Source organism: Cottoperca gobio, chromosome 12, assembly GCF_900634415.1.
Source record: "Cottoperca gobio chromosome 12, fCotGob3.1, whole genome shotgun sequence".
Taxonomy (NCBI): domain Eukaryota; kingdom Metazoa; phylum Chordata; class Actinopteri; order Perciformes; family Bovichtidae; genus Cottoperca; species Cottoperca gobio.
In genome coordinates this window covers 17,947,267-17,974,100 of record NC_041366.1, presented here as the reverse complement: position 1 = coordinate 17,974,100, position 26,834 = coordinate 17,947,267, and the positions used below count along the sequence as shown (strand labels likewise).

Sequence of the window (26,834 nt, the reverse complement as noted above, 5' to 3'; positions counted from 1 at the left end):
GTTTTCTGTCGTCGAGCCCTTTTGTTCCTGTGACAAAGACAACAGACGTTAGTGTAATTCTTTTTTATTAAAAAGAAATGAATAATTAAAATTGAATATTCTATCTAGAACATGCTAAGGCTCATCTTCTCCGAGACGTCCTGTACGTAAGGCCACGTCTGAGCTTCAGACGTCCCAAAAGGACGATACAAGAAGCTGCAGACTCTTTAGTCAGTGATGCCTTTAACTTCCCCCCGGCAATAAATCCTCTGATCATGCTGCACGTATAGTGAACCATGACCAAGTTTATTAAATATGGCTTTGAATTTCCAGTCTCCCTCTTCGCATGAACACAAAGAAGCAACCTGCCCTGTAGCATTTTGTCACTTTGACAAAAACCACATTAGCAGTTGCTTAACCTTCCTAGAACCAGCAGCCACTGTCATTCTACATAGCAGCACCTTAAATCAGGAAGGGTTAGTGCAAGTTATATCCTACAACACTGATTTAGTACAACATACATTCAGGCAGAAAGTTGGCATTTTAAACTTGAGCAAATGTCACAGTAACGCCTGAAGCAAGCGTTTGGCGAGTGCAAAGATCAATTTCTCAGGCAATAGATGTGGAAGTTTTGTCATTCCTTTGTATGATCGCAGAAGCAATTTGCTTTTGGCCTTAAGACTCTGACGAGCATGGTGGACTGCGCCATTCAATAATTCACAGTCGTCTGAAAGATCAGTGCTAACAAGAAAAACACTACCGTAATGTTTAGATGCAGTCACATGGCACAAATAGTTAAACCTCAACATAACGAAACCCAAACAGGGTCGACACACGATGCAAGCACACGTTGGCTCCGGTCGTTAGTCTGGATGTCCACGACCCGCAGCACTCGCTTCAGAACAACGTCATTAGGAGACGATTCAAGTTTTCTGTCGGCTGGAGCGCTCCTTCAATCTGGCGGACTCTGAAGATGGACTATCAACATTATTTTGTCACGCAGCTTTCTCAGACTTCGATGAAGGTGTTTCTGACAGAGTCGTTCTAGATCTGGGAGAAAAACAGGACAAAGTCAGAAATCACAGGGAAAACTATGACAGTTACCAACCAGGAAGAACACGAGTAAATGATCCGACCTGTTGTGGGCCATGTGGCTCTTGACGAGGTGTCCAGCAGCTAGAGCGGACATCAGGGAGAGCTCCCCGGCCAGCACGGTGGCACACACAACACGGGCCAGCTGACGGGCGTTCTCGCCTGGCTGGCTGGCACTGGAACCTTGGACGCCGAGCATCTAAAGACAGAGATGGATAAAGTTAAACATCAGCAAAATATTAGAGAACTGTGTTACCAATCTCATCAGACTAAGTGAAATACATCCTTTTCATGTACCTTTTAATTAATGTATACAACCAAGGGCCATGAAATTAAGTATAGGTGACATTACCTGCAGACAGGCCTGCTGGGGCGCCAGGTTGGTGCCTCCTCCCACAGTGCCCAGCTCTATGGAGGGCATAGTGCAGCTGATGTACAGGTCCTCCCTTTCTGGCCCAGCAGGCTCCATCTGAGTGATACAGTTGGAGCTCCCCACCGTCTGAGCCGGGTCCTGAAACAAGCAATGCAGCAATCTCACTCAGTGAGTGCGGTGATGCAGATAAATGTTTTTGGGCTACACTGGTGTCCAACACTCCCAACACTCCCAACACTCCCAACACAAGCTCTGGATGTAAGATTCTGGTTTTTTTACACCATGTATCAACTGCATCACATGGCATTGTAACTATATTACTTGCACTGTTTCTGTAACTACATCAGATACATAAACTACTCATTTCAGCCCCTTGCAAAGCTACTCTGCAGCCATAAATATTTAGTGGGTTCTACTTATCAGCATTCTTAATTGATTATAAATCTATTTATTTTACCTATGTATCCCTTAATACAGTGTCGTCCAGGCTGCCTGATTCACAAGTGTATTCTATAACCTGATTTTAAATATTCATAATTTCCATTTCAGGCTCTCATACCGACACGTCCGCTTCTCCCACACTTTAAAAAGTATTTATCAAAAGACAACGTTTCTGTGTAACATACTACTGTGGTTGTGTTATATGTGCAACTATCCATTTTAAACATACTGTAAATATTTGTACCTTCATTCTGAACCATCAGGATCGTTTACCACATTGTATGTAAGATGCATTAATTAAAGGCTTAAACATGTTGAGCGCTCTGGTACCTGTCCACAGGCGATGTAGATGGCTGCGACAATGTTGGCAGCATGAGCATTAAAGCCCCCGATACTGCCCGCCATGGCCGAGCCCACCAAGTTCTTGTTGATGTTCAGCTCCACCAGAGAAGCTGTGCTGCTTTTCAACACCTACAGACACATTAATGGTTGTTAATGTAGACTGGTGGATATTTATTGTTGTAATATATCGTAGTACAATGTCCACATTTTTACTTTAACTTCTTTTATTCATTTTTCAAATTTCTGATTCTGATAAGTTCCACTGTTGCATCTTAAAATACAAACAGGAGTTTGGATTTAGTTGTCTTTACCTCCCTGACCACGTTGGCAGGGACGGTGGCCTCACACACCGCAGACTTTCCCCGACCCAGGATCCAGTTAATGGCAGCAGACTTCTTGTCAGTGCAGTAGTTGCCACTGACCGACAGCACCTCCACGTCTGGATACTGCTGCCGGAGTCTTTGCAGAGCCTGCTCAGTCCCCTGGGAAACACACACACACAACACACACGCACACACACACACACACACACTTCTAAGTATTTACAGCGCTGAAGATACAGAAAAAATAGAGTGAGCCAACTAGAGACAGGAGCAAAAGTGGCTTTTAAATTGCATTGACTGCTACACAAGATTCGGTCGTACCTTGGAGAGCATGTTCATGCCCATGGCGTCTCCTGTCTGAGACTGGAAGCGAATGTATAAGTTCCTCCCTGCTAAGCCCACCAGCAGCTTCTCCAGACGAGCGAACCTACCAAGAGCAAACATACATGTATGATTTATGTCCTCCAATACTACACTCACATTTCATAGGTGTGACCAAAGGAAATGGAAAGACCTTCAATCATTCCGTCACAGTGTTTCCACTGACCTGCTGGTCTGGTCGAAGGCCTCTTTGATCCTGCTGAATCCGTCCGAGGTCTCAAGCCAGACTTTGACCTCTGCAGCCCGGCATGCTGAGGGCAGCCTCACCACAGGACCCCTGGTCATACCGTCAGCTAGGATGCTGCTGTGGCAACCCCCACTCAGCTGGACAGGTAAAGACGAGTCAGCACAGCACACACACACACACATACACACACTTATATACACAGTACATAAACGCAAAGTCAACAACAGCCAGATATCCTCACTTACAGAAAGTGCCCTGCATCCTCTGTTAGTGCTGGCTACCAGGCAGCCCTCTGTGGTCGCCATAGGAATGTAAAACTGCTTCTCATCCAGAAGAAGAGGACCAGCCACTCCAACTGGCACCGGCATGTAGCCAATGACATTCTCACAGCAAGTGCCCATCACCTACAGGGCAACAGAACAGAGTAATACTGAATCAACACTCTGCAGCAGGTGCAACCTGAACACACATTTCATATGTTGAAAAATGTAAGACAATGAATGTGCTTGTAAATTAGACAACATAGTCCCAATGGAAAGTGAAAGATATGCATGTCGCCCGTACCTTTGAATAGTCATAGTCCTTAAAAGGCAGAGAAGCCAAAGCGGAGCGAACAGGCAGTTTGGGTGAAAGCATTTCCCTTCTGATGGCCACGCCCCTCTCTGGAGTCTCCAGCACAGCTTCCAGTTTATAGTTCAGGATGTTACGTGAGGTTACCAGGTTCATCACCTCTTTATCGCTGAGATATCGGGGCCCCCTCTGGAAAGCAAGATGGGAAAATCAGTGATTTAAAAACAATCTTCAGAAAAACAGAGCTAAGGATATCTACTGCACGGGTTTCTATGTGCTCTGGCAGCTTACCTGGGGATCTGAGAGGATGTCCATACATTCCTCCAGCGTCCGGGCCTCTGAATTACTGCTACTTTGAGGAACACAAGGTGTCAGAGCTAGAGACTCCCCAAAACATGAAACACAGGGGCCATTATCCACCGAGGCCGCTGCAGGCAGAGTCACCTCTGTCGTAGAGGAAACATGAAACAAAAGTCACACGTCAACATCAGAGTTTTGGTTTTTTTTCATCTGTGAGTACAGACATGAGCGAGCTAGCAGAACCAATTATAAGTCTCACCCTGTTCACTGAACACCGTGTCGGCCTCAGGGGAAAGTTGAGAGTCTGAGACAGCTGGCGATGCAGGGTTGGTTGCTATGGTACCGTTCATGGTTATCTGGAGTTTCGGAGCTGGGAAGTCCCTCCTGCAGCAGTCCTCTGCCACCCTGGGCTTCTGGGTCGGAGAACTCATGAGGGACAGTGAAGACTCTGTCTCCGCTTGCTCAAAGAAGACGTACTTCACAGCCAGGAGCAGAGCAAGACCGAGAGTTATCACCTGCTCCAGGTCCATACTGCTCAGAGGTGAAGAGAGACCAAGTCATGCATCAGGAAGTTACTGCACACGAGTCAATACCAGGCAAATGTATTCATGGGATGAGCAATCTTTTTGTTCAATGCTTTTACCTGCTGAGCTTCGGAGGCCACATGGTGTCACCAGAGTCCAGTCTCTTAGCTATGGGCCCGTCCAGCGAGCTATTCTGACCTGGATGCTCAGCTGCTAGTCGAGTGTGAGCATGAACTAAGGCCAGGCTCAGAGACTGAGGAGGACATCATCAAATAGTTAAGATTGTTAACACGCTTCTTAATTCTTATTTTAGACAAGCCACCTTGAGGTACGCTGTGGTAACACTGCTGAATACAGTTTCTCACCATGATGATTTTAACTCTCTGAGTCACAGGATTGGGCTTGTTGTCCTCTTCTTCAGCCAGCACTCGGGCAAAGTGGCTCAGTTGCCAGATTGGACGGCCTTCACGACTTTCCCTGGACAGCTATATACACACACACGAACATTCAGCATGAGCTCACGCAAATCTACTGCGAGATGCAAGGAATTCATTTAACTTCATTTTACAGATGATCTTTACCTCCAGGACCAGAGAGACACACGCAGGGAAGAAGGTCATGAAGACGAAGTAATTGGCCAGGACAGACATACAGCCAAAACAACACATGATCTCCAATTGAGGCACACCTGGAAAACAATACAAATTGTATTCTTTACATTTTCCACAATCATAGAGTATTAAAAATAAAGAACATAGCTGTTGGAGGAAAATAAATATTAGTATTCCTCACCTGACATGGTGCCAATCCCAATGACCAAACACTCAACCAGAGCATCCAGGGTGAAGGTGGGGCCCAGGATGGCCATGCCCTGAGAGATGTTCTCCCTCACCTCCTCCTACATACACACACACACACACACAACACAGGGCCATAGCACCAGTCAGACAACTCAACTACATTCTTCCTATGAATCAACAGATTTCAGTTACAGTAGACAACATACACCAAAACAAGGTGTGTGACTTTACCTGAGAGTTTGAGCTGAGGGCAAACTTGGCCAATGCACAAGCTTTGGACAAGTCAATGAGCAGGAGAAAGAACGGCAGGGCTTCACTGCAGCGGAGAGACACATGTCAGGGAATGACAAAGAGAGACACAAGTAACACTGACAGTCACACGTGACATTAAGTTGCAGCTGTCAAGAACTGTAAACCATTATAATGTCCAGAGGGCTGTAAATCACCTGACTGAAAGTTTGATCTCACCGCCATACTTCTTCTTTTTTTGTTATTTTATAGTATACACCAGGGGTGGCCAACCCGCGGCTCTTCAGTTATAAAATTATATTTGTGAGTGTGTGTATGTGTGGTGTCAAGTATGAGACCATGACAGCGCGTCTCATTTTGATGTGGCCCAAGAGCCAATCACAAAAATGCCTGCGATGTATCAATCTGTTCTGAATGACACACATGTGAAATAATTGCTTCGAGTGACCACAACGGAATACAAGCTAGATTTGAGGAGGATTGTTCGAGGCAAGGAAAGTCAGAAGTCCCACTAACTTGAAGAAGCAACATGCATAGGAAGATAAAAAAACGTTTTCACATAAATTAGCTGAAAGACTCCAACAGTTATTATAAATCAGGTTAATTATTTGTATTAATCTCTCTGCTGAACAATAAGTATGTTAGTGCACTTAATACTTACTTAAGACCGGTCAGCTCTTTCCCAAAAAAGTGTATGACCACTGTACTAAAAACAAAGCTGGAAAACACCGTGAACAGTCCGGCAATACCTGAAGAAAGAGACCATGTAGACAGTTTAAATATATGACATATATGATATTACAGTTTGATGCTGAACATCATCCTATCATACTGACCCAGTATATATTTGGAGCCCAGTTGTCGTAGATTCTTGAACTGGAAATAGATATAAACGATGGCCATGCAGCGTGTGATTGTTAGGATAATTATGTCACTGCTGTGGATTTTCTATAAGAAAACAAGAAAAGACATCTTCTTGTTAGCAATTCCTTCTCATGGTTTAGATTTGGGATGAGCTGCCACAACCACACCAGCCTCCTCCTCTTAAGCAGACACACCTCTTCGACTTTGGGGCACTCATTCCAGCTGCACATCTGGCTGCTGGTTGCCAGGTTGTTCATAGACACGAGGCAGACGGTGAGAGCGATGGTGCCCACTATGACCTCCCACGGGTGGGAGGCCACCAGCAGGCCATGGAGCCTGAACAGACGAGCCAACATCTCAAGGTCTCAAGATGCCTTCCTGCTACCTAAGATTACAGCCTCACCTGTAATAAAAAAGGATAAAAACAACACCTAATCATTCTCAAACAACGACACAAGATGCCATCCCGTTGCCAATTGTCGCTACTGTAGATTAAATAGGTGATAATGGCAGAGACTAACGACTGCCTGTCTGTGTAGCTGACAGTAGTAGGACCACTTCCTCTTGATGGCTAACTACCGTGAAAGATGTGCAGTTAGCTTAAAAATATGCAGACTCACTCAAGTGAACTCTTCAAAGTTTAAAAAGACAGAACATATCTGCGTTTAAGATGAAAGATAACGTTGTCCTTAGTGGCATTAGCTACATTTTTAGCAGTTAAGTCCCAGAGGCTAGCGTTAGCGTTAGCATTAGCTACATTAGCTGTCCCACCCTGTATAACAACATACACAGCTGCCACCAAGGTCACTTCGTCCCTCCAAACTTAATGAACACTTTTATTAGTTACCGTGTAATAAAACATCTTGAATTCGCGTACTGTCAAATGAAAGCTTCACCAGGGTCAGAGAGTCCTTTCCATTATGATAATGCCCCTTCCACAAATCGCTTGGGTAACGCCGACGCCAACATGGCGATGCGGAAATCCTGACGTCAACAACGTCAGTGAACACGTCACGCGACGTGATGAAATCTGAGGCAGAGGCGAAGGCTGTGGAAAAACGTGACGTCTGTCTTTTTGATATGTTTTATCATTATGTATATATGTTTGTTCATATACAAATGATGGATGTATTCACTGTATGTTTTTAATACACTCAGTGTCCACTTTTTTTTAAGTACACAAGTATAATCCAAAATGTTGAGTTTTGTTGACACTGTCATAGATGTGTTAATTCAAGTATATATTTAGCATTGAGTTCATTAGTGGTGGATTGTTATATACTGCATTATATTGAGTGGTGTTTTTCATATTCTGCCCCCCTCATGTAAATAAATAGGGAGGATAAACAATTGGAAACACCTCTCAATATATTGCAGTATAAAAGCACTAAAAACTACAAACCTTAATAATAAACATATAATTAAATGTAGGCTTCACATTCCCGACAATGTTAACAAAAACTGAACATTATAAACTTCATCAAGGTGTAATTTATGGCAGAGCTGTTGCATTGAATTGCATTAGATTGTACAGGTGCACCTAATAAAGAGGCCACAGAGTAGCATGAGAGTATATATATATATATATATATATATATATATATATATATATATATATATATATATATATATATATATATATATATAAGCTGTTCTGTGCTCCTCATGGTATGTTGATATTTGACATTTATGGTGTCATCTGTTCTAAAATGAAAATAAAAGTTGCTCACAAAAAAGAATGTGAAGCCACAGATGTATTGCTGCTTCTTTCTCGTTCTGTTTCTGTAACAACTTCATATGGACTGCTAATTACATAATGGAAATAAAGTTAGATGATAATCCTTTTCACAAATAACTGCCTCTACTAAAAAGCTATGTTTTAAAGCTGCATTTCAAAGCTGCAGAACTAAGACCATCCACTGCATCCTCTTGTAATGCAGTGGATTGGAGTAGAGTGTGTTCATTTCAGAAAACACAGCAGATGGCTTTTCTTTATTTTGTATTATTACGTGTGTAAATGCTGGATATGTAAATCCGTAATTCCCAAACTCCAAATGGAATTTGCCAAATTAAAAAATATGTTGTTCCAAACCTTCAGAAGTTTGTCCACACGGGCCTGAGAAGACACTATACAGCGCGTGCTGATTGTAATGTCATCATTTGTGATGATGGAAACACAGGTGACACAAACACAGATTCTGGGAGATTGTAAATACAGACTGGTTTGAGTGAGTGTTGACATCTCATCTTTCAATCTAGAGCAACAGGATAGGGTTGACAATGTAAACAGGTTTTTCTTACTTCTTTCTCATAATAAAAAAGAAAGATTCTTGAGATTATTTTGGATTCAGAGTGCCACGGTACTCTTGAACTTTTGCAGCTCTCTGTCTCTCTTTCCTCTTCTTTAAGTGAGTTCAGATGACACAAACCACGAGGTTTTTCATGCATCCTCTCTAATCAGCTGCATGGATGTCTGTAATTGACTAATTGTATTCACTTTTACAATATTCTACATGCAATACTGGTCTTTGCTTAACGTCGCTGGTCACTTATGAAACTCCAAACAACATTTTTGCAGATCGTATCTGTAATTAGGGCAGTTAGCGGTAGTTAGTTTCCCTCAACCCCTCCCTCTTTCTTTCCGGGTTGTTTTTGAGAGCGCAGCGCTGTCCTCCGGTCACCGACACAACGATTTAACGCATGCTGACGTTCAGAACGTGTTGACCCTCTTTATGCTTTAGATAATGTGGAAAATTAAATCTCGGAATGCGATTATTGGAGATCTGGTTTAAGTTTATATTGTCAATAGATGTCGCACCAGTCGTGCGTAAAAAGTAGAAATGGCACAGAAGATAAATTCTTTCTCCTGACATCGGTAAGTTGCGTCTCAAAGTTTTTGTTTAAGGAAACGATTGATTAATGAATAGCTTTATTACACAAGAATCAGAACATTTTAATGTATCCTTGTTTTTACAACTTTCAGGATGTGACTTGATGAAACAGTTTGCAGGTCGGTAAATGGTATGGATCAAGGTGAGGTCTGACTTTGACCCTTATGTTAGTGAAGCCCTAAAGTTAGTTTGGGTTCCTCTTCCCACTTAACCTGTTTCTTCTCTCCACAGAATGAAAAGAATATGTTTTTTACTGAGACCGATAAGAAAGCCATTCATTCCTTCACTCCTGTCACTGCTGACTCTATGTGTCCTGCTGTTGCTCAGTGTGAAGTACAGCTACATCCTTGAGTCTGTACCTCCCCCAGCCGCTTCCGATGACCTTCAGACATATCACAAGTACAACATTAACTGTTTGGCTATATATGACATGGACCCAGTGGAGGTGGGTAAATCGCTGATCATCAGACGGAAACAAGTTGTGGAGGACAAAGATGAAAGTCTGGTTAACCTCACCTCAAACTGCCCATTATTCATCAAGTCCAGAGGATATGATGATGTGTGTGTCTCAGACGAGGAGAGAGACTTTCCTCTTGCTTACTCACTGGTTGTGCATAAATCTGCATGGATGATAGAGCGACTCATCAAAGCGCTGTACTCACCCAGTAACATCTACTGTATCCACTATGATCACAAGTCCTCAGCTCTGTTCATCTCGGCTGTGGAGGGTTTAGCCCGCTGTTTGCCAAATGTCTTCATCGCTTCCAAGCGAGAGTCTGTCTTCTATGCGAGCATCAGTCGATTGAAAGCTGATCTCAACTGTTTGTCGGACCTTTTGGAGCCTGAAGTCCAGTGGAAGTATGTGATCAACCTCTGCGGCCAAGATTTCCCCCTCAGGTCCAACATCGAGCTGATGTCAGAACTAAAGGAGTTAAATGGAGCTAATATGCTGGAGACAAGCCGGCCCAGTGAGCAGAAAAAGCAGAGGTTTACCTTTCACCACGAGCTGAAGGATGCCAGCTTTGAATATCAAAAACTGCCGGTGAAAACGAAGAACAAAAAGACCCCACCGCCACACGGCATAGAGATGTTCTCCGGCAATGCCTACTTTGTCCTGTCACGGGACTTTGTGGAGCACATAGACTCCTCAGCTGTAGTGAAAGATTTTTTGGCCTGGTCAGAGGACACTTACTCTCCAGACGAACACTTCTGGGCAACACTTGTTCGACTGCCAGGGGTGCCTGGAGAGGTGCCCAGATCCCAGCCTGACATCACTGACCTGATGAGTAAGACCAGGCTGGTGAAGTGGCAATACCTGGAGGAGAAGATATACCCGCCCTGCTCAGGGGGACACGTCCGCAGCGTTTGTATTTTTGGTGCAGCCGAGTTGCGTTGGTTGCTAAACTACGGCCACTGGTTCGCCAATAAGTTCGACCCCAAAGTGGACCCTATTCTTATTCAGTGCCTTGAGGAGAAACTGAAGGAAAAACAAAAGTCATTCCAGTCAGTGGCATCTCATGCATGTCATAAGGGTTAATCAAAAGGGAGTAGTCGATCAACAGAAAATTCATTTTGATGATCGAGTAATCGAAAAGTATTCTTTGACACATTGGTTCCAGCTTCCAAAAATGTGAGAATTTGCTGCTTTATTTTACTTAAGATTGTAGGAAATTGATTCCTTTTTGGATGTTGGGCTGTTGGTCAATCAAAACAACACATGTGATGTCATCTTCTTGGGTTTTAAGCAATCATGAAGGCCTTTTTTCGCAGTTCTATAAACAAATAGATTATTAATAACTACAATAATCATTGGTTGCAACCATAGTTAGCAAAACCTGTTTTTATTAAAACATGGCATTATAAATATTCTATGATCTGTTTGTCTCTTATACTGACTCACAGTCTTGCCTCAGCCACTTTCAGAGGCTATAATCATTTTTAAAAGGAATTTTAAAAGCAAATCATTTTCTATAATAAATAGCTGTCGCCTTAAAGGGCCAGTTCACCTAAATATCTCTAGTGGAGCCATGCATATTCTTGTTTTATTTGACCTATTTAGATATGTATAAGTAGAGGCTCTACACCAAAATGTAAAAAAAAAATCCCCTTTTACAACCACAACATGTATTTTGTTGTGCAACTCTGCGTTGTAGAATCACAAACAACCTTGAAACATGTTCCTGTTGCTCAGAATAATCTAGGCTGCTCACTGTGAACACCTTTCATCTGAACTACTTGAACTAAGAAACATATTTCATGTTGTATGCATGTATGCATGTATTGTATGTATTGTTTGCTTTGGCATGCGGTGCAAAGAAAGAAAAAAGCATGGCTTCATGTTGAATGTTTAGGTGATGGCTGTGGGGATAACTGTAGATCATCGGAGGTTGCATACTGTATATACTTTATATAGAGACATATTGTGGTGTTCATCTTTACATTTAGTGTACAGGCTTGTATGTTTTCAAAAACTCTGGTAGTAAGATTGGAAATATATTTTTAATTATCAGAATAAATTTCACACTGAACTGAATGTTTCTTGTTATTGTGTCAACTTAATAAAAGGTGCTAAATTAGCTGCATTATGGAGCTTTAAGACACGTTTAAGACATATACAAATACTCTGTCAATACACAGCACAGCACACGCAATCAAATTTAGACTCTGCATTTAACCCGTCCTAGTATTAGCAGCAGCTATTATATTATCGAAAAGCCCGGGGAGCAGTGTGGGGGTCTGGCGCCTTGCTCAAGGACACCTCGGCCCAGGAGGTGAACTGGTCCCTCTCAAAGTACCTGTCCAAGCCAAGTCCCTACGGACTGAGCTACTATTGCATCTACTCCTGCTGCACAGTTGATAAATGCAGGTGACAGTGAATTATACGAATATACAGTAGAAAACAACCTCATGAAACCTTTTTATAGTTTATAAATGGGAAGTATTTATTTCTATTGATATAGAAAGTTTTGTCTCTGCCAGTAAAGGGGAAGGGGAAGTTATAAAGTTTATAGGTATAATACAGTATAACATGAATCATTTCTCTGTAGTTTAACTTCATATGTATTAACTTTCTTCCTTTTTAGTGTTTTTGCTAATTATGAATATACACTAGCATTCAAAAGCTTTGAATCACCTTTTATATTGATGCTTTTCTTCCTCTTTTCCTATTTCAACGGATAAGAACTTTATACACCAGATGTATTATTAACATTTTAAATAGCTTTGGCCCTAAAAGAAGAAATAAATTGAAACTTCCTTTTAGTGAATGTCCCCACAGTGTTGCATGACACTGGGAGAATATTGTTATAACTTGGATTTTAAACGTGTTTTCCAGCCCAGTGAAGCGCGAGTGCCACAATGGTGCAAAAAGGGCTCTAAATCTGCGGGCCCTCTGCAGTCTACTCAATGGTTAGATCGAAGAGGTTGAAACCTCCTAACCTTCTATTTCTATTGTGAAGTTTGAAGAAGAACAAAACGCCGGTTAATTCCAGCTTGTTAGAGGCGTTAATGTGCACTTGACACTGAAACAGGAACCTGTTCTCATTTCTCCTCCGCTGCAGTTTTAGTTACAAACACGGGAACTGCTCCTGGGTCAATGTCGATGGTTTTTCTTCCAGTAAATTCATTTCAGGAGGCGTTCTGGTTCGTGAATGTGTGAGCGAGCGACATGACCTACACCTGTGTGCACCAGTAGGAGTCAGGTGTTTGTCCAGATTCAGTTTTTCTGCTGCTATTTGGTTCTACAGCCGAGCTGCAGAGACACTCAGTTGACGGTCTGTGAATTTAGTCAATTGAGATAATTTGGCAACCCCTCATACTTCAGTGAATCCAATACTTATAGCCACTCTGTGTGGAAACACACTTAGACTTTGGCGCCAATGGTAATATAAATGCATCGAGGGCACTGAGGGGCTGAAAGCAACATAAACAGACCAACGTTCACCAGGATTATTATTCTGAAAAATGCTTTGTTAAATGTTATAACCACATAACAAATTATTATCCTGTATCTCTGTTCATTATTAATTAATCTCTTGTTACATGCTATGTGTATTTCTGATGACTCATCTTGCAAGCTAACCCTGCGCTTCCTATAAAACAGAACAGGGAGTAGCCTATTGTAGCTTATTAGCGGCGTTCAATCATCCACTTTAACCTCTGTCAGAGTTTTGCCGATGGTAGAAATACGTGTTTTGAACATAGGCCTACTGGTAGCTAATAGCCTGTTACCAACCTTAGCTTGGTTGGTAACAGGCTAACTGACAGTTAACTGACAGCTAACTGGTTGGTAACATGCTAACTGACAGTTAACTGACAGCTAACTGGTTGGTAACAGGCTAACTGACAGTTAACTGACAGCTAACTGGTTGGTAACAGGCTAACTGACAGTTAACTGACAGCTAACTGGTTGGTAACAAGCTAACTGACAGTTAACTGACAGCTAACTGGTTGGTAACAGGCTAACTGTCAGTGAGCTTGTTACCAACCTCAGCCTGGTTGGTAACAGGCTAACTGACAGTTAACTGACAGCTAACTGGTTGGTAACAAGCTAAATGTCAGTTAGCTTGTTACCAAACCCCCACAATGCTCCTCGGGCACTGATAATATAATATCTACCCACTGCTCCTAATACTAGGACGGGAGGATGCAGAGTGTACATTTCACTGTATGTGCTGTGCTGTGTACGTGTTTATTTCTAAACTAACAGCAGTCGTGTCTGATACACAAAGAAAGCCAATATGTTCAGAGTTCATCTGCCGGCAGGTTAGACGAGCTCAAGGTGAGAGCTGTTTCAAAACTGTTAAGCTGTCATATTTACAGAGTGGCAGTATAACAGAGAGTCTATGAGTACGAGTGTGCGGGGGCCTGACTGACTTTCTAAAGTAAAACCTGGATCAGAAAAAAGAGCTTTGTGGAAAAAGCAGCATCCTAAGTGGAGATTTGTGCTAAGTCTGCAGCTGGTGCGCTCTTGTTCCTATTGCATTGAAGCTACTGTGTTCTTATTGTATGGTGCTTTGATTTTCCACAAGCAAACCCCCTATCTGCACAGTTTCCAAAATGATCAGCCTTTCCTTTCTTAAAACCAGTTTTTGTCCATCCTTCCTATTTGTTATAATAACATTTCACTCACTACGGCAACATAGCTGGACGCTGCTTTACAACAGAGACTTTCCAATACCACATTTTCACTGTTAATACAACAGTGCATGAAAACTATAAGTGATAGAAACATTCATTAGTGGGATGTTTTTCTATTTCTGAGGCACTGACATACACAATATCAGCCACACAGTGAGAAGTTCCTGCAGGGGGTTTAGTGTAAGCGGGCGGACTTACCAAATAATAAATACATAATACCAATGTTATCTTTCAGTAAATACTATAAATACTTTCTAACTTGTGGAAATTCCTTTAAAAAAAGGTAGTCTCGACCAGAGGTCTTCAACAGGTCGCGGACCCCCTGTTGACTGCAGGGAGGGTCATAAAGTTTTTTTTCCACAAATTTAAATGTCTTTAAATACACATGAACATGAATCCAACATATTGTAGCGAACGGATAAATGGAGGCAGTTATCTTTCAGTCAGCAATGCACACATTCAGTATTAATTGAATAGCTTAGTATTGAATGCACAATAACAGGGTAGCTATATACATGGCACTAGGCCCAGTTTAATATAAAACACATTTATATACTATATATATATAGTAGGGGGTTCCTGCTCCATCTCTCCATCAGTTTGGGGGTCCTTGGCCTGAAAAACATTGAAGACCCCTGCTCTAGACTTTTAAAATGTGTAGGTTCAGGTAAGTTCATTACAAGTGAGCATGTGCAATATGTTATACATCTTATTCTATATTTGCATCGTCTTTGTTTGTAATTTATAAAGTACATCTTATCTAAAGGACAGTTTGCGAGAATACTCTCTTCTCTTGCCTCTGGACATTTCCTGCTACGCACCTCTCTAAGTAATTGAAGGTGCACATGAGACTTCACAGTGAAAATGAGTCGGTTTTGACAAATATTGATACAAGACTTCTTAATGAACAGTGACACTGCTGTAAAGGCAGGAAGTGTTGCTGAGTTGACATTTAGCTTGACATCTCTCACATAACCACATAGTTATGTCACTGTTGCTCTTAACTACTAAAGCCAAGTGCAGTCTGCTAGTGGACTAAAGTCTCAAACAAAGAAACTTCTTACTCTCTCTAACCCGGCAACAATATTTACCAGGGACATTTCTTTAAGGAACAGATCATGCATTACACATTGCTAAATTAGGGGTTGTAGTTGTCCAGAGAGTGAAACTTCTTCTGGATATGCAAAATGTTTTTGGTGTTGAACTTTGCATCTCAAGTGTTTGGTTCATGTTCATCTATCAGTTAAATCAAGCAGCTCAAGTTTTCACACAGAAAAAGTGTGAGAAGGGAAGAGGAAAGGGTGAGTCATACCAAAATCCCAAATAGCTCTCTGCGGCCCCTCGCTCACACGTGTCAAGTTTCTACCCAGGCTGCATTGAACACAGGAGTTTGAGCTTCTCAAACAATAATAATGTCCTCTGATTCCTTCCTTTGGCTGCTTTGGTTTTAAACACACACATGTAAAACACTGACATTTTGCATGCACATGGAACTTGATTTTGGACCCAAGGTAAAGCCTCAGCTGACCCCCCCCTTGAGTAAATAAGTAACAAAGCTCAAGGAAGAAAACACCCTACGTAATTCAGAGTTCATCAGGAGTGTGAGGCAGTTATTGAAACAGTCCAACAACTGTTCTCACATTTTGATTACTAAATCCTAAAGCTGCCTGTGAGTACATGACATGACACTCAGGGGGGGCTTTTAGAAATATGACAGTGGTGGTAAAAACTGTTTGGATGTCTTTGCTTCACAATACTAGTTTTGCCTTTGTCAAAGATTTAGCAGAAGTTGTTGGGGTTGTAAAGAATGTGTGTAAAGCAGAGTGGAGATGACATCGGAATCTTTCCTCTCATCTTTGAACAATGTTTTCAAAAACCATCATTGCACCTTTCAAGACCTCTTCGTCCGAAAAAGCTTTCTTGTACTTTATTAAAAAAAGTGCAGCTCTAAATGAAGCTTCTGTTGCTTTGTGTGACTTGTTACCGGCCTCGTGAGAAGAGATGCTGCTGTCCAAAGGTGCCTTTAACTCACGGCTTGTTCTGCCCGCAGTGCTGCAGGTAGTTAGTTAGTTAGTATGTTAGTTAGTTAGTTAGCATGGTAGCTTCTGTGACACGTACCAAAGTGTCTCCACAATGTGCCGCTTTGCCGTCGCCCCGCAAATGAGACATACACACTTTTCTAAATGTAGAAAGGAACTAGTTAAAAATGAGGTGAGAACTATTTGTTAAATCTAGAGCTGCAGTTGCTGCACTATCAAAGCCGCCATGTCAGCGTTATAATGTGGAAATTCTGTGGAAACTTGTATTTTTTCTCCTAAATTTAATTTATTGTATTCATTTTTGCATCCCCTGTCCTTGATATCTAAATGCACAAGATCTTAATAATTGTTTGGCTAGGCCGGATTTTAAAAAAAGCACTTCAAATATACTTGCTGCTAAATAAAGGTCTTGGCTCTCACTGTCTTACTGCCGCGCTGTCAGTACAGTCTGAATCCACTTGGTGGCGCTGTGGCTGTGCGTCAGTGGATGCTTGGCACACTTCTTTCTCTTTTGTCTTAAAACTGTCACATTTCCTGGTTTCTGGTTCCCAGGTTGTACAAGCTGGAATGTCTTGACTCTGAAAATGAAGGGAAGTCATGTTGTTACTGAATACTTTGATTTTAAGAAAGTTTATGTTTTAGATAAATGGGATACATCAGAATTAACCCTCGTTTTTAACCTCTTACGTACGATGACCAGACATTTATCTCTACATATTTTCATCATGTTACTATAATATTGTTTTATTGTGCATCCTGAAATATTGGACACATTTTGTCTGTTATTTCCTGTGAAACAATCTTGCAGATTAAGTTTAATCTGAAGTCAAATTCATACATTTAAAAGATTGTTTCAAAATAATGTTAAACAAATAAAAGGTCATAGTTTGATATCCCATCACACCCGACAAATCGTTTTCTATCCTGATGTTTTAATACAACGTACCAGAGTGTGAGTGCATCTGTAGGCACACTGTATACGAACATGTGTATTAGTATTAGTATTTTTACTGGTCAGTGTATCTTGTACAATTTGTTGCTGTTTATCTATTTTCATTTATTTCTTTTTTTGCAACTTAAAGACGAAAAATACAGACCAATTAAAATTTCCATAATGCAATAAATGATGCAACTCATTGTTCAGGGTCATTAAAAACCTGTATTGTAGAACATTTGCGTCCCCTCACTGAAGTGAAACCGGCTCTTCTATTTTTGCTTGGACAGCCATGACTTAATGTGTCCTAAAGGTGCCCACCTGGGTGCATAAACACTCACCCTGACAGCCTGGCTATGCATGGCTTACCCCTCCTCTGTTCATTTTATAGTGTGCATGTATCACTTTATGGCATCCATCTATCTAGTAAACCTTGAAAAGGCTGTTGAGGCTCTGGATAAATCTGAGGGTGACACTCTGACAGTCTCTGATCTGCCTGTCCATGTTGCCTGAAATCTCTCTCGGCGATCGTAACTTTGCTCTCTCCCGCATCCTGACATATTCCTCGCTAAAGCAGAGGTGTGTGTGTGTGTGTGTGTGTGTGTGTGTTATCAGATAAACCAGATCGGCTCTAATGTCACCTGTCAAGGTGCAGCTGACAGAGAAATGCACAAATATATAGCAGCTCAAAATAAGAGTTATGTGTGAGAATATGAGTTGCTGTGTGTGTGTGTGTGTGTGTGTGTGTGTGTGTGTGTGTGTGTGTGTGTGTGTGTCAGTGTGTGTTGCAATTGAGTCTGGCATATAGATATGTTTGTGTGTGTAAAGGAGTATGTGAGTGTAATTAATGATGTGTTCCTCCTCTTCATAGGGTAATAGGATTTCCCCACCCCAGGCGGTAAAGAGAGTGGGAGGGGGAGAAAACGGCTCTGCGAGTATGTATGTGTGTGAGAGAGTGTGTGATTGCGGAGTTAGTGAATGGGCGCCCCATGTAGTGATGCCAATAGAGGACCTATGTGTGTGTGAGTGTGTGTGTGTATGTATGTATGTGCTTGTGTGTGAGTGTGTTAGGGGGGGAGGGGGAACAAGCGAGTGATTTATAACAGCTACTCCAGGTCTCTCCTCTCTCCCACAGCAGCATCGCAAACACATCCATTACAAAAGTACTGATGTTAATGGGATTGTTGTGTGTGTGTGTGTGTGTGTGTGTGTGTGTGTGTGTGTGTGTGTGTGTGTGTGTGTGTGTGTGTGTGTGTGTGTGTGTGTGTGATACAGAAGCTGCAAATGTGAGTGTGCAGCTTTATGTGTGTGTGAGAATGATAACCAGATGCTACTTGGTGAAAATAAGGTGAAGGTTACTGAGGGTGTTTCGTGGAGGTTTACTAGTGCTCAAATCCCAGCACAGGTTTCCGTGTGTGTGTGTGTGTGTGTGTGTGTGTGTGTGTGTGTGTGTGTGTGTGTGTGTGTGTGTGTGTGTATTGCTGTGCTGGAGAAACACAGCTAGGGAGATGGAGAAAAAAGCAGAATTGAGGAAAATACTCCAGAGGATAAACAGAGGGAGCAGAGAAGAAATAAATTAGGAGGACGTAGACCTTCTTGGTAATGAACTGGTAGATGCTGAGGACCACACCCGCCTCTGTGTGTGTGTGTGTGTGTGTGTGCGTGTGCGTGTGCATATATATATATATATATATATATATATATATATATATATATAATACACACATAGTGTGTGTGCCTGTCTCCTCTCACATTACCCTTTACATTAAAACCAGTCAGGGGGAAAATTACTGCAGACCTGGGCCACCGTCTGCCCACCTGGCCCCTCAGCGAGAGGAGGGGATGTGGAGCCAGAGGAGGGGATAAAGAGGAGGATGGGGGGGGGCTCAGAGGGACCCGGTGAGGGACAGGGCTGCTCAAAAGTCAGTTTCATGCAAGAAGGACATTTCTGGTCCGGGGTCTGTGCCTGCGGCCTCAGAAAAAGATGATTCCACTTCGGTTATCAGCTGGTTTTATTTTTGCTGATGCAACATTTTAGATGGATACAGAAACTTAAAGCTGATCAATATTTTTATACCAACAAATCAAATGACTGTGTGTAATGTGAAAGTGGTGACACACATATCATTATCATTCCCTCCTCTCTACAGAGTGTTTTGGCTCTTTCAGCTCATTGTTTTTGGTTTCTGGAGCTTTACTGTTTCGGTTGACTCTCACCGGTCTCATCCGTCTCCTTTTCAACAGCAGGCTGTTCTAAGAGAAAGATCTCGGATAAACCCACCGTGTGGTACCTGCCTGCACCAGGCGGCAGACAAGAAGCTGGAAGTGTGTTCACCAAACCAACTTTATAAGCCAATATGTTGGTGTTGTGCTTCAGCTTGTTGTGCTGAACCCAACAGGCTGCAAAGTATCAATTAATGCACATTTAAAGTATTATTTGTAAAATAAGTCAAATACATTTCTTAGTGTATGTTGAATTGATTCTTACAACAGAAAAGTTGTCCCTAAAAAAAGATAAAGAAATGTTTTTTAATTAATCTTTAAAATCATAATAAGTAAAGAAATATTAATAAAGTCACGTCTTTATAAAATAAACTTTATTAGAGAGTGGTACCCAACATTTAAATGTTTGGATGGAGCAAATTAAAATAACTTTCTGTTCGGTGGTTTATTTTATCACATGAGATCATTATATATTTTGTTTTTAAAACAAATAATCTGCAAAATAAGTAAATAACTACGGTTGTCAAATAGATGTAGATGTGTAGAGCGTGCATGGAATGGAAAATTAGTATTTCTTTAAGTAGAAATGGTACACAAGCACAGTTCTTGTACTAGTAAACGTGCACTAGAAGATAAACCGTGTGATGATGCTGAAGAAGAAATCCAGTTCTTCAAGTTGTAAGAGAAGGTTTTATTACCAGTGCTATTTACATAGAAATAATACAGCCTTGCCCCTTTCCCTCCCTTAAATGCACACACACACACACACACACATACACACACACACACACACGAGCACGCATACGCACAGCCTCAAGCATTCAGACACACGCACACACACGCTCACTTTTGTATCCAAGAATATCTCAATACATCAGAAATAAGACACACTCTCTATCTCCATCTTATACAATGTTCAAAGGAAACGCAAATAATGTCAGAAGTGTTGGATGTGTTTTGTTTAAGACATATTGTGTGTGAAGAAACAATGGCGAAAGACTAGATGGGTTTGAAATGACGAATTACGGGAGGTTTTTGTATTGAATAATATCCGATATACTCATGACTCCTTTCAGGAGCTGTATTATAAGGAGAGGTGGAAATATTGTTTCTTTTAATGTAGTTCCACAAAGGCTGACTTTTCAAATCAGAGCCCTGATGACACTCGGCCCTGAAACTAAAGAATTACCTATTGTCATTATTTAGACAAAAAAACCTCAAATGTGTCCTCTGCAGCACAAAGACATTCACATACACACAGCCGGACGCTGCTTTGAGCTGATTTTTAATTCAGTGTGTCTTAAGGCCACTAGATGGCAATGAGTGCTTCAGAGCAGACAGTGGTAATGTCACAGATGTTGTCTGCCCCCTCTTTTGTTTTCTCTCTTTAGAGGAAGGAGACCTCAGCTGTTGAAGTAGATTCTCCATTATGGGTTCAATGTTCTTTTGAAAATCATTTCCATTAAAACATGTTTTTTTTTTAAAAGGGACAGTAACAAAAGGAAGGTCAGGAGAAGCAGTCTGCAGAGCAGAACTATCAGGGCCGGCTGGATGTGTGTGTGCGTGCGTGCGTGCGTGCATGCGTGCGTGCGTGCGTGTGTGCGTGTGTGCGTGCATGCGTGTGTGTGTGCTTGAGTAAGTACAAGTGTCTGTATAATTGTGTCCGTGTTTCGAATAATGGTATAGACATCCTTCTTTTTGAGCTATGATCAAAAACGCTTTTTGTGCATTAAGGGACTTAAATCTGAGATGTGTGCTAGAGAAAGTCAATGCCAGAGGTGTGTGTGTGTGTGTGTGTGTGTGTGTGTGTGTGTGTGTGTGTGTGTGCAGTTTCTATCAAGAAGCAGCCTTTGATTTAACATATTGTCCTACAGAGAATGTTTAAAGCAACGTTTTTGACTAAACGTATCATGTCTCGATCGCCACATACAATGTTTGTATATGAACATTAAAGCATGTTTTAAAACCTGGTTCTTTGTCTTTTTAATATTGAGGGTACAGTGGCAACTTAGCAATGAACAGAATGGAAAAACAAATATTGCTTTGAAGCAACGTGTTTTTAAAAAAAAAAGAAAAGAAATAGAAATTAAGAGAACTAAAGATGTCCCCTTTGGCATTTCTCTCTAACGTGTTCCTAGAGCATTACAAGATACCTTCGTTAACATCAAGGGGAAGGCGAGAAGCATTTTTGCTGGGTGGAATCGCAAATTATTATTTTTTAAATAATTCAAGTCCAGTAATCCAGGAAGGGATATGCTTTGGAGGGTCTACTGGGCAGCAAATATTACTTTTTCCAGCAGGCTGTCCCGTTCTTGGTTCCATTTCCGTCTCCATCTGTTCGTCAATTGTGAAAATCAGTTTGTGATTTAAAAAGTCCTCCATAAAAATTTCAGCTTTATTGTTCACTCCACGATGTGTTTTTTTTTTTTTTCATCTCCTGAATTAACTAGGCTGACATTCAGCCCAGGAATGGTCCGTGTTGTTTGTCCTTTACCAGGCTGTGCTCTCTCCCATCTCCTGGCCCTGGTGGGACATAGGAGCGCTGTAGCTGGAGTTACTAGCCAAGGAGAAAGGAGGACTGGGTCCGCCCCCGTAAGCCTCCCCCGGGATAGGCTGCAGGGAGTTCGGTAGGCCCGGCTCCGGACTGGGGGTTTCCGCGTGGGAGATCATGTCCGTGAACCTTTGGTCGTCTGAAGGGTGGTGGCCTGATCCCTCCATGGGTCCGGGTCCAGAGCTCAGGATGTACGGCGACTCGGCTGGAGACTGAGCCTGCGAGGATGGAGGGCCGTGGGGGAAGAAGTCGTAGTTAGTTCCTGGTCCATAATAGTCGCCTTGGTATTCTGTGGAGGGACAGGAGAATACACGGAGGAGGGGGGGGGGGGGGGGGGTTATACTTTCTCTTAAAAGACTGTGAATATACATAATAACATTCACAGTTCCCCACAGCAGTGCACACACTCCTCCACCCCTAACCTAAGTGGTGGAATTGATCATGTCCAATTTCCAACCAACCGGTCTCCAACAGCCTCATTTGAGTGTATAAACAACTCCACACCTCTCCACCTCAGTTCTCTCGCCTTTAACACACTGCATTCATCTCCCTCACTGATTCAGCTCGCAGCCATGCGTGCACCGCGATGGATTCCCCTACTGAAACTTCTGGATTTGGATGAGGAACTCTAAAATGAGATTGCAGCCTCCTTGCAGCCCTGCCAGGTCCTGTCGCCTGCATCTCTCTCCGTCACGGCTGAGGCAGCTTCCAGCAACATCCCTCTCATCCACCTCGCTGGGCTGTGGCTATTTCCTGAGCTACACAGATCACGCTCCATTATTCCCAGCATGCAATCCATCTCGGGCTGCAACTAACAATTATGTTTTCATCATCAATTAATCTGCCAATTGTTTTACAGATCAATCGGTTAATTGTTGGTGTATTAAACGTCAGAAAGCCCAATGTGGCGTCTTACAGTAATACAAACTGGAAGACAAGCGTCATATTCAAAAGCTGGAAGCAGACAATGAATAGCAACATTTTAATTGAAAATAACTAAAAACATGATGAAAATATTTTCCAATTAATTGTTAGGTTTAGTAAAAGTTTAATTATTGCACCTCTGGACACCTGATTAGTATTTTCCATGCAAACCACACCTTGCTGTTGTTTTTTATCTTCAATCACAGTGCTGGAGCATCAACAGCTCTCCACATAAGTCGAGTCAGTCGTGACAGCTTCCATTTCCATCTTTACAGGGAGAGCAATTGTGCTGCATCCCAATCATCATAAGACAACACTGTCAGCAAATCATTAAGCAGATCTCTTCTGAAGCCTCTATTCAATGGTGTCATCCATATATCAACATATGCACTAAGCAGGAGCAATGGCTTCTTTAGTCTGTACATTATTCCACATCCACAGCACATATGTTGGTGCTCCAGGAGAAGTCGGGGCAGCACCACAGCCAGCGGGGTTCATCCACTGGGGAACACGAATGACCGAACTTGAGGTTTAACACAATCTTTCTCTGCAATATTTGAGCAAAGCTCGATTCTTGACTGATGTTTTTATTGTGTAAAAATAATTAAACTTTCCTCATGCCAGTTACTTCAAAGCGCTGCAGCAGAAACTGTATTAATGACACAATACAGCACAAATTCCTTGCTTTCACAGAAAATCTCCAGCACACACTCGGATTTACAAATATTCTCTAGCTAACCTCTAACACTGACTGACATGTTTACGCCTCTGAGAGGTTTGGGAACAGTTTGAGCACCAGACTCATGTTTGATATCTACAGGTATATTCATATTCATACCTCTAACAGGGAGACATTTTCATTCCTTATTTATGAATTTGACTGAGTCTCAGAATGTATCTTCAGGGATTCAGAACAAAGGGTTGTAAAAAAATATGTTTTTGTAACTAAAGTATAGTAACACTAAGCAGAAGCTTTTGTATTTATGTGGGTTTTAAAATTTCGATTAAAAGAAATAACAGTAAAATGTATTTTCACATACAAAATCTAAACTACCTGTAGATAACACAAAAGGTAAGACACCGTTATGGTTTCCAAGCAGTGCACACATGAATCCAAACCACTTTGAGATCCGTTCAGAACAAAATTGGAAAAAACCAACCGGCAGCAGAGCTCGTGTTGCAGTCTGTGATCAGCATTACATGTAAAGTCTGTGTGTAGTTGAACACAGCTGGCTCACTGTCAGAGGTGCACCGCTCAACTTTAACTGAATACTTTGTGAAATACATTTATTCATGTCTCGTATTTTGTGTGTTAACTATGAAGCTACAGCCGGTAAGCGATTAGCTTAGCTTAGCACAAAGGCTCATTTGTTTACCGCTTACAAAAACACGCTGGTTGTTTGGCGGTAAAGACTTGAGGAAGCTATTACAGCCGGACTATATCTCGGCCTTTGGACAGAGCTAGGCGATGTGTTTCCCTTTTAACAGTCTTTATGCTAAGCTAAGCTAAGCTAAGCTAACTGTCTTCTGTCTGTAGCTTCACATTCGACGGACAGATATGAGAGTGACATCGATCTTCTCATTTAGCTTTCTGCAAGAACTGATCCTTGCGTATTCATTCGACGTGCTATTCCCTAAAATCACGTTTCTTGAGTTGTTTATCAGAAAACATACCGTCAGTTTCTAAAGGATTCATCCACTCCACATGTAGCCAATTACTTTACACACCGTTTGCCTCCATTAACAATTACAAACCTCTGCCTGCCTCCTGCTTCTATATTTTCCTTCCACATTTACATCCCCCCCCACTGCTCCAAATTACCTCAGTTACATTAAATCCATTCTGTTTCAACACCACCTTGAACTGAGATCGATTGGCAGACTTTATCCAGCTGCCCCAGATGTTGCATGTAGCATTTCTGCACTCCCACCATATGCTCTTCTCACTCCTATTTCAGTCTAAACAGGCAGCGTTTGGAACTAACAGGTATCAAGATATCAAGAAACATGTTACAATAATAACAACTGCATTTATTTGCTGTTGCCCGTGGCTTTTTGGAATTATCAAGAGAAGAGGTGACATGACTTTCACAAACAAGCTTAATATTTGATCTCGCCCCTGCTAGTTCGGCCGACCTTGAGAATAAACAACAAGCTTGTGTTGTGGCCTGTGTGGCGTATGTGTCTGTGTGATGGGGGTGGGGATTGAGGGAGGGGGGCGTTGGCTCTGCAAAGTATAATTACACTCGCGCATGCAGACGCACCATACCACACGCAGGTATTCCTCCCTTTCTAAGCGGCAGCAGAGGAACATAAGGAAGCAGAAAGCTCCGATAAAAGGCGAGCAGACTGGCCTGTGCTGCCGCGGCACAAAAGGGTGTGAAAAGCAGCGTGCGAAGAAAGCACGAGAGTGAGGGATGAAGGTTTTGTCCTCCGTTTTCCCCTCCCACTCCCTGCGTTGCAGCCTTGACAGCTCCTGCTCATTGTATCCTCAATGCCCGGGCCTTTGAGGTAGATGTGCAGGAGCTGTATAGAAACCATGGCTCTCAGGCTGTCCTTGAAAAACAAACTGCTGATATACATGACAGGTGCATCTGATTTATTCCTGCAGTTCAATGTGGAGCTGTTGTTGTGTTGGTGTGCTGTTGTTACACGCTAGCCATCTGCTATTGTCACAAAATGAGGTTTTCTCTTGACCAACAGTGGCTCTAATAAAATACAATCCAGATTTTTATGATGGAATAGTGATCTGAAGGAGTCTCTCCACCGACTGGAGATGGAGCATTGTGTTCCAGCACACACGAGTAAGAAAGGAAAAACACAGCGTAAAAGAATGAATAGCTTATCCTTTTATCAGCAATTAATGTGCAGATGTGGAAAACAGAAAACTAGGTGTGCTTTATCTCCAGCACTACACATATTTGCCAAGATCAAACATTAATTTTTCTGTCAAATATTAACATTTAAACTGTTTTTAAAGTATTATGTTATGTCGCAGGTCAGTGATACAAATAGTTGTAACAGCACATTCATGTTTTCACACCATCTAACGTCATGTTTCACTGCTACAGAGCGAACAGCTGTAATACTGGACCAGAAAGGTTACACTCGAGTATCGGGAATATATTTTTATATGAAGTTGTACGTCAGTCTGTCGTCGAGTACTTAAAATATTAGCAAAGCTTTTATTTTCTTAAACACTTTTGATGAATCTGCTGTAACGTGTAAAGTCTTTGTTTGTTGAATTTGTTGAAGACACAGCAGATATTAGCAACTTTACATAGAAATACTGACGCTCGAGAAGTGAGGGCAATAAGGTCATCTTTATTAAAACTTAAGAGTGACAGAGTGCCACAGACACACACAGAGTTCACACTTGCTATAATCGTAAATCTCTGTTCTTAAAGAGTTTGGATGGATCAATATAATCTGTGTATTAGAGTTGATATTGAACACATCTGCTTACATGAGCGCTGTGTAACTCAGTGGCAGAATGTGACAGTTGAGCAGGTGCAATGCTTTTTTATTTTTATTTTATCCTTATGTATAAACTTCTCCAACTAGAACTGAAACTCTCTCAGAACAAACGCACTGACTGAATAGCCCACAAGGTTATTGTCAAATGAAGTGGTTTGCGTATGTTGCGTCTTTGAACAAAAGATGAATAGATTAAAAATTCATGCGACCCTCAAAGTCCAAATAAACTAT

The 26,834-nt window shown here is 41.8% G+C and overlaps 3 protein-coding genes across 7 annotated transcripts in view; 1 reads left to right on the top strand and 2 right to left on the bottom strand.

Annotated features, from left to right (window-relative positions):
• Positions 1-48: 48 nt before the first annotated feature.
• On the bottom strand, positions 49-7,451 carry LOC115016396 (3-hydroxy-3-methylglutaryl-coenzyme A reductase-like). Of its 3 annotated transcripts, none has more exons than XM_029444107.1 (20): positions 7,303-7,451; positions 6,620-6,828; positions 6,398-6,509; positions 6,223-6,310; positions 5,544-5,628; positions 5,305-5,410; positions 5,094-5,200; positions 4,878-4,997; positions 4,632-4,765; positions 4,248-4,519; positions 3,980-4,134; positions 3,683-3,877; positions 3,364-3,522; positions 3,098-3,255; positions 2,872-2,977; positions 2,539-2,709; positions 2,216-2,356; positions 1,424-1,582; positions 1,116-1,270; positions 49-1,029 (listed from the first exon to the last, which is right to left on the bottom strand). In XM_029444107.1, the coding sequence occupies exons 2-20, from the start codon at positions 6,779-6,781 to the stop codon at positions 975-977; spliced, it is 2,640 nt and encodes an 879-aa protein (XP_029299967.1). In that variant the 5' UTR covers positions 6,782-6,828; positions 7,303-7,451; the 3' UTR covers positions 49-974. The 3 variants fall into 3 exon arrangements, with proteins under 3 accessions (XP_029299967.1, XP_029299966.1, XP_029299968.1); XM_029444106.1 differs by having other exon boundaries at positions 7,273-7,436; XM_029444108.1 differs by lacking the exon at positions 7,303-7,451 and adding an exon at positions 7,046-7,153.
• Positions 7,452-9,453: 2,002 nt separating this feature from the next.
• On the top strand, positions 9,454-10,853 carry LOC115016926 (beta-1,3-galactosyl-O-glycosyl-glycoprotein beta-1,6-N-acetylglucosaminyltransferase 4-like). The gene has a single exon (XM_029445039.1). The coding sequence runs from the start codon at positions 9,549-9,551 to the stop codon at positions 10,851-10,853; it is 1,305 nt and encodes a 434-aa protein (XP_029300899.1). The 5' UTR covers positions 9,454-9,548.
• An 11,154-nt stretch (positions 10,854-22,007) lies between these two features.
• Positions 22,008-26,834, bottom strand: part of lhx5 (LIM homeobox 5) — a 53,342-nt gene continuing 48,515 nt past the window's right edge. For all 3 annotated transcript variants that reach the window (XM_029445140.1, XM_029445141.1, XM_029445142.1), the window contains one exon: positions 22,008-22,491. In XM_029445140.1, the coding sequence (XP_029301000.1) occupies positions 22,142-22,491 (350 nt within the window). In that variant the 3' untranslated portion in view covers positions 22,008-22,141. The remainder of the gene's footprint in view (positions 22,492-26,834) is intronic.

Excerpts from the sequence above, each read along its gene's own strand:
- LOC115016396 (XM_029444107.1), bottom strand. The coding sequence starts at position 6,781 with ATGTTGGCTCGTCTGTTCAGGCTCCATGGCCTGCTGGTGGCCTCCCAC. Across the intron at positions 5,629-6,222 it reads AAAGAGCTGACCGGTCTTAA|TGAAGCCCTGCCGTTCTTTC; the intron begins GTAAGTATTAAG and ends TCTCCGCTGCAG. Across the intron at positions 4,766-4,877 it reads AGAGAGTTAAAATCATCATG|TCTCTGAGCCTGGCCTTAGT; the intron begins GTGAGAAACTGT and ends TGTCCTCCTCAG.
- LOC115016926 (XM_029445039.1), top strand. The coding sequence starts at position 9,549 with ATGAAAAGAATATGTTTTTTACTGAGACCGATAAGAAAGCCATTCATT.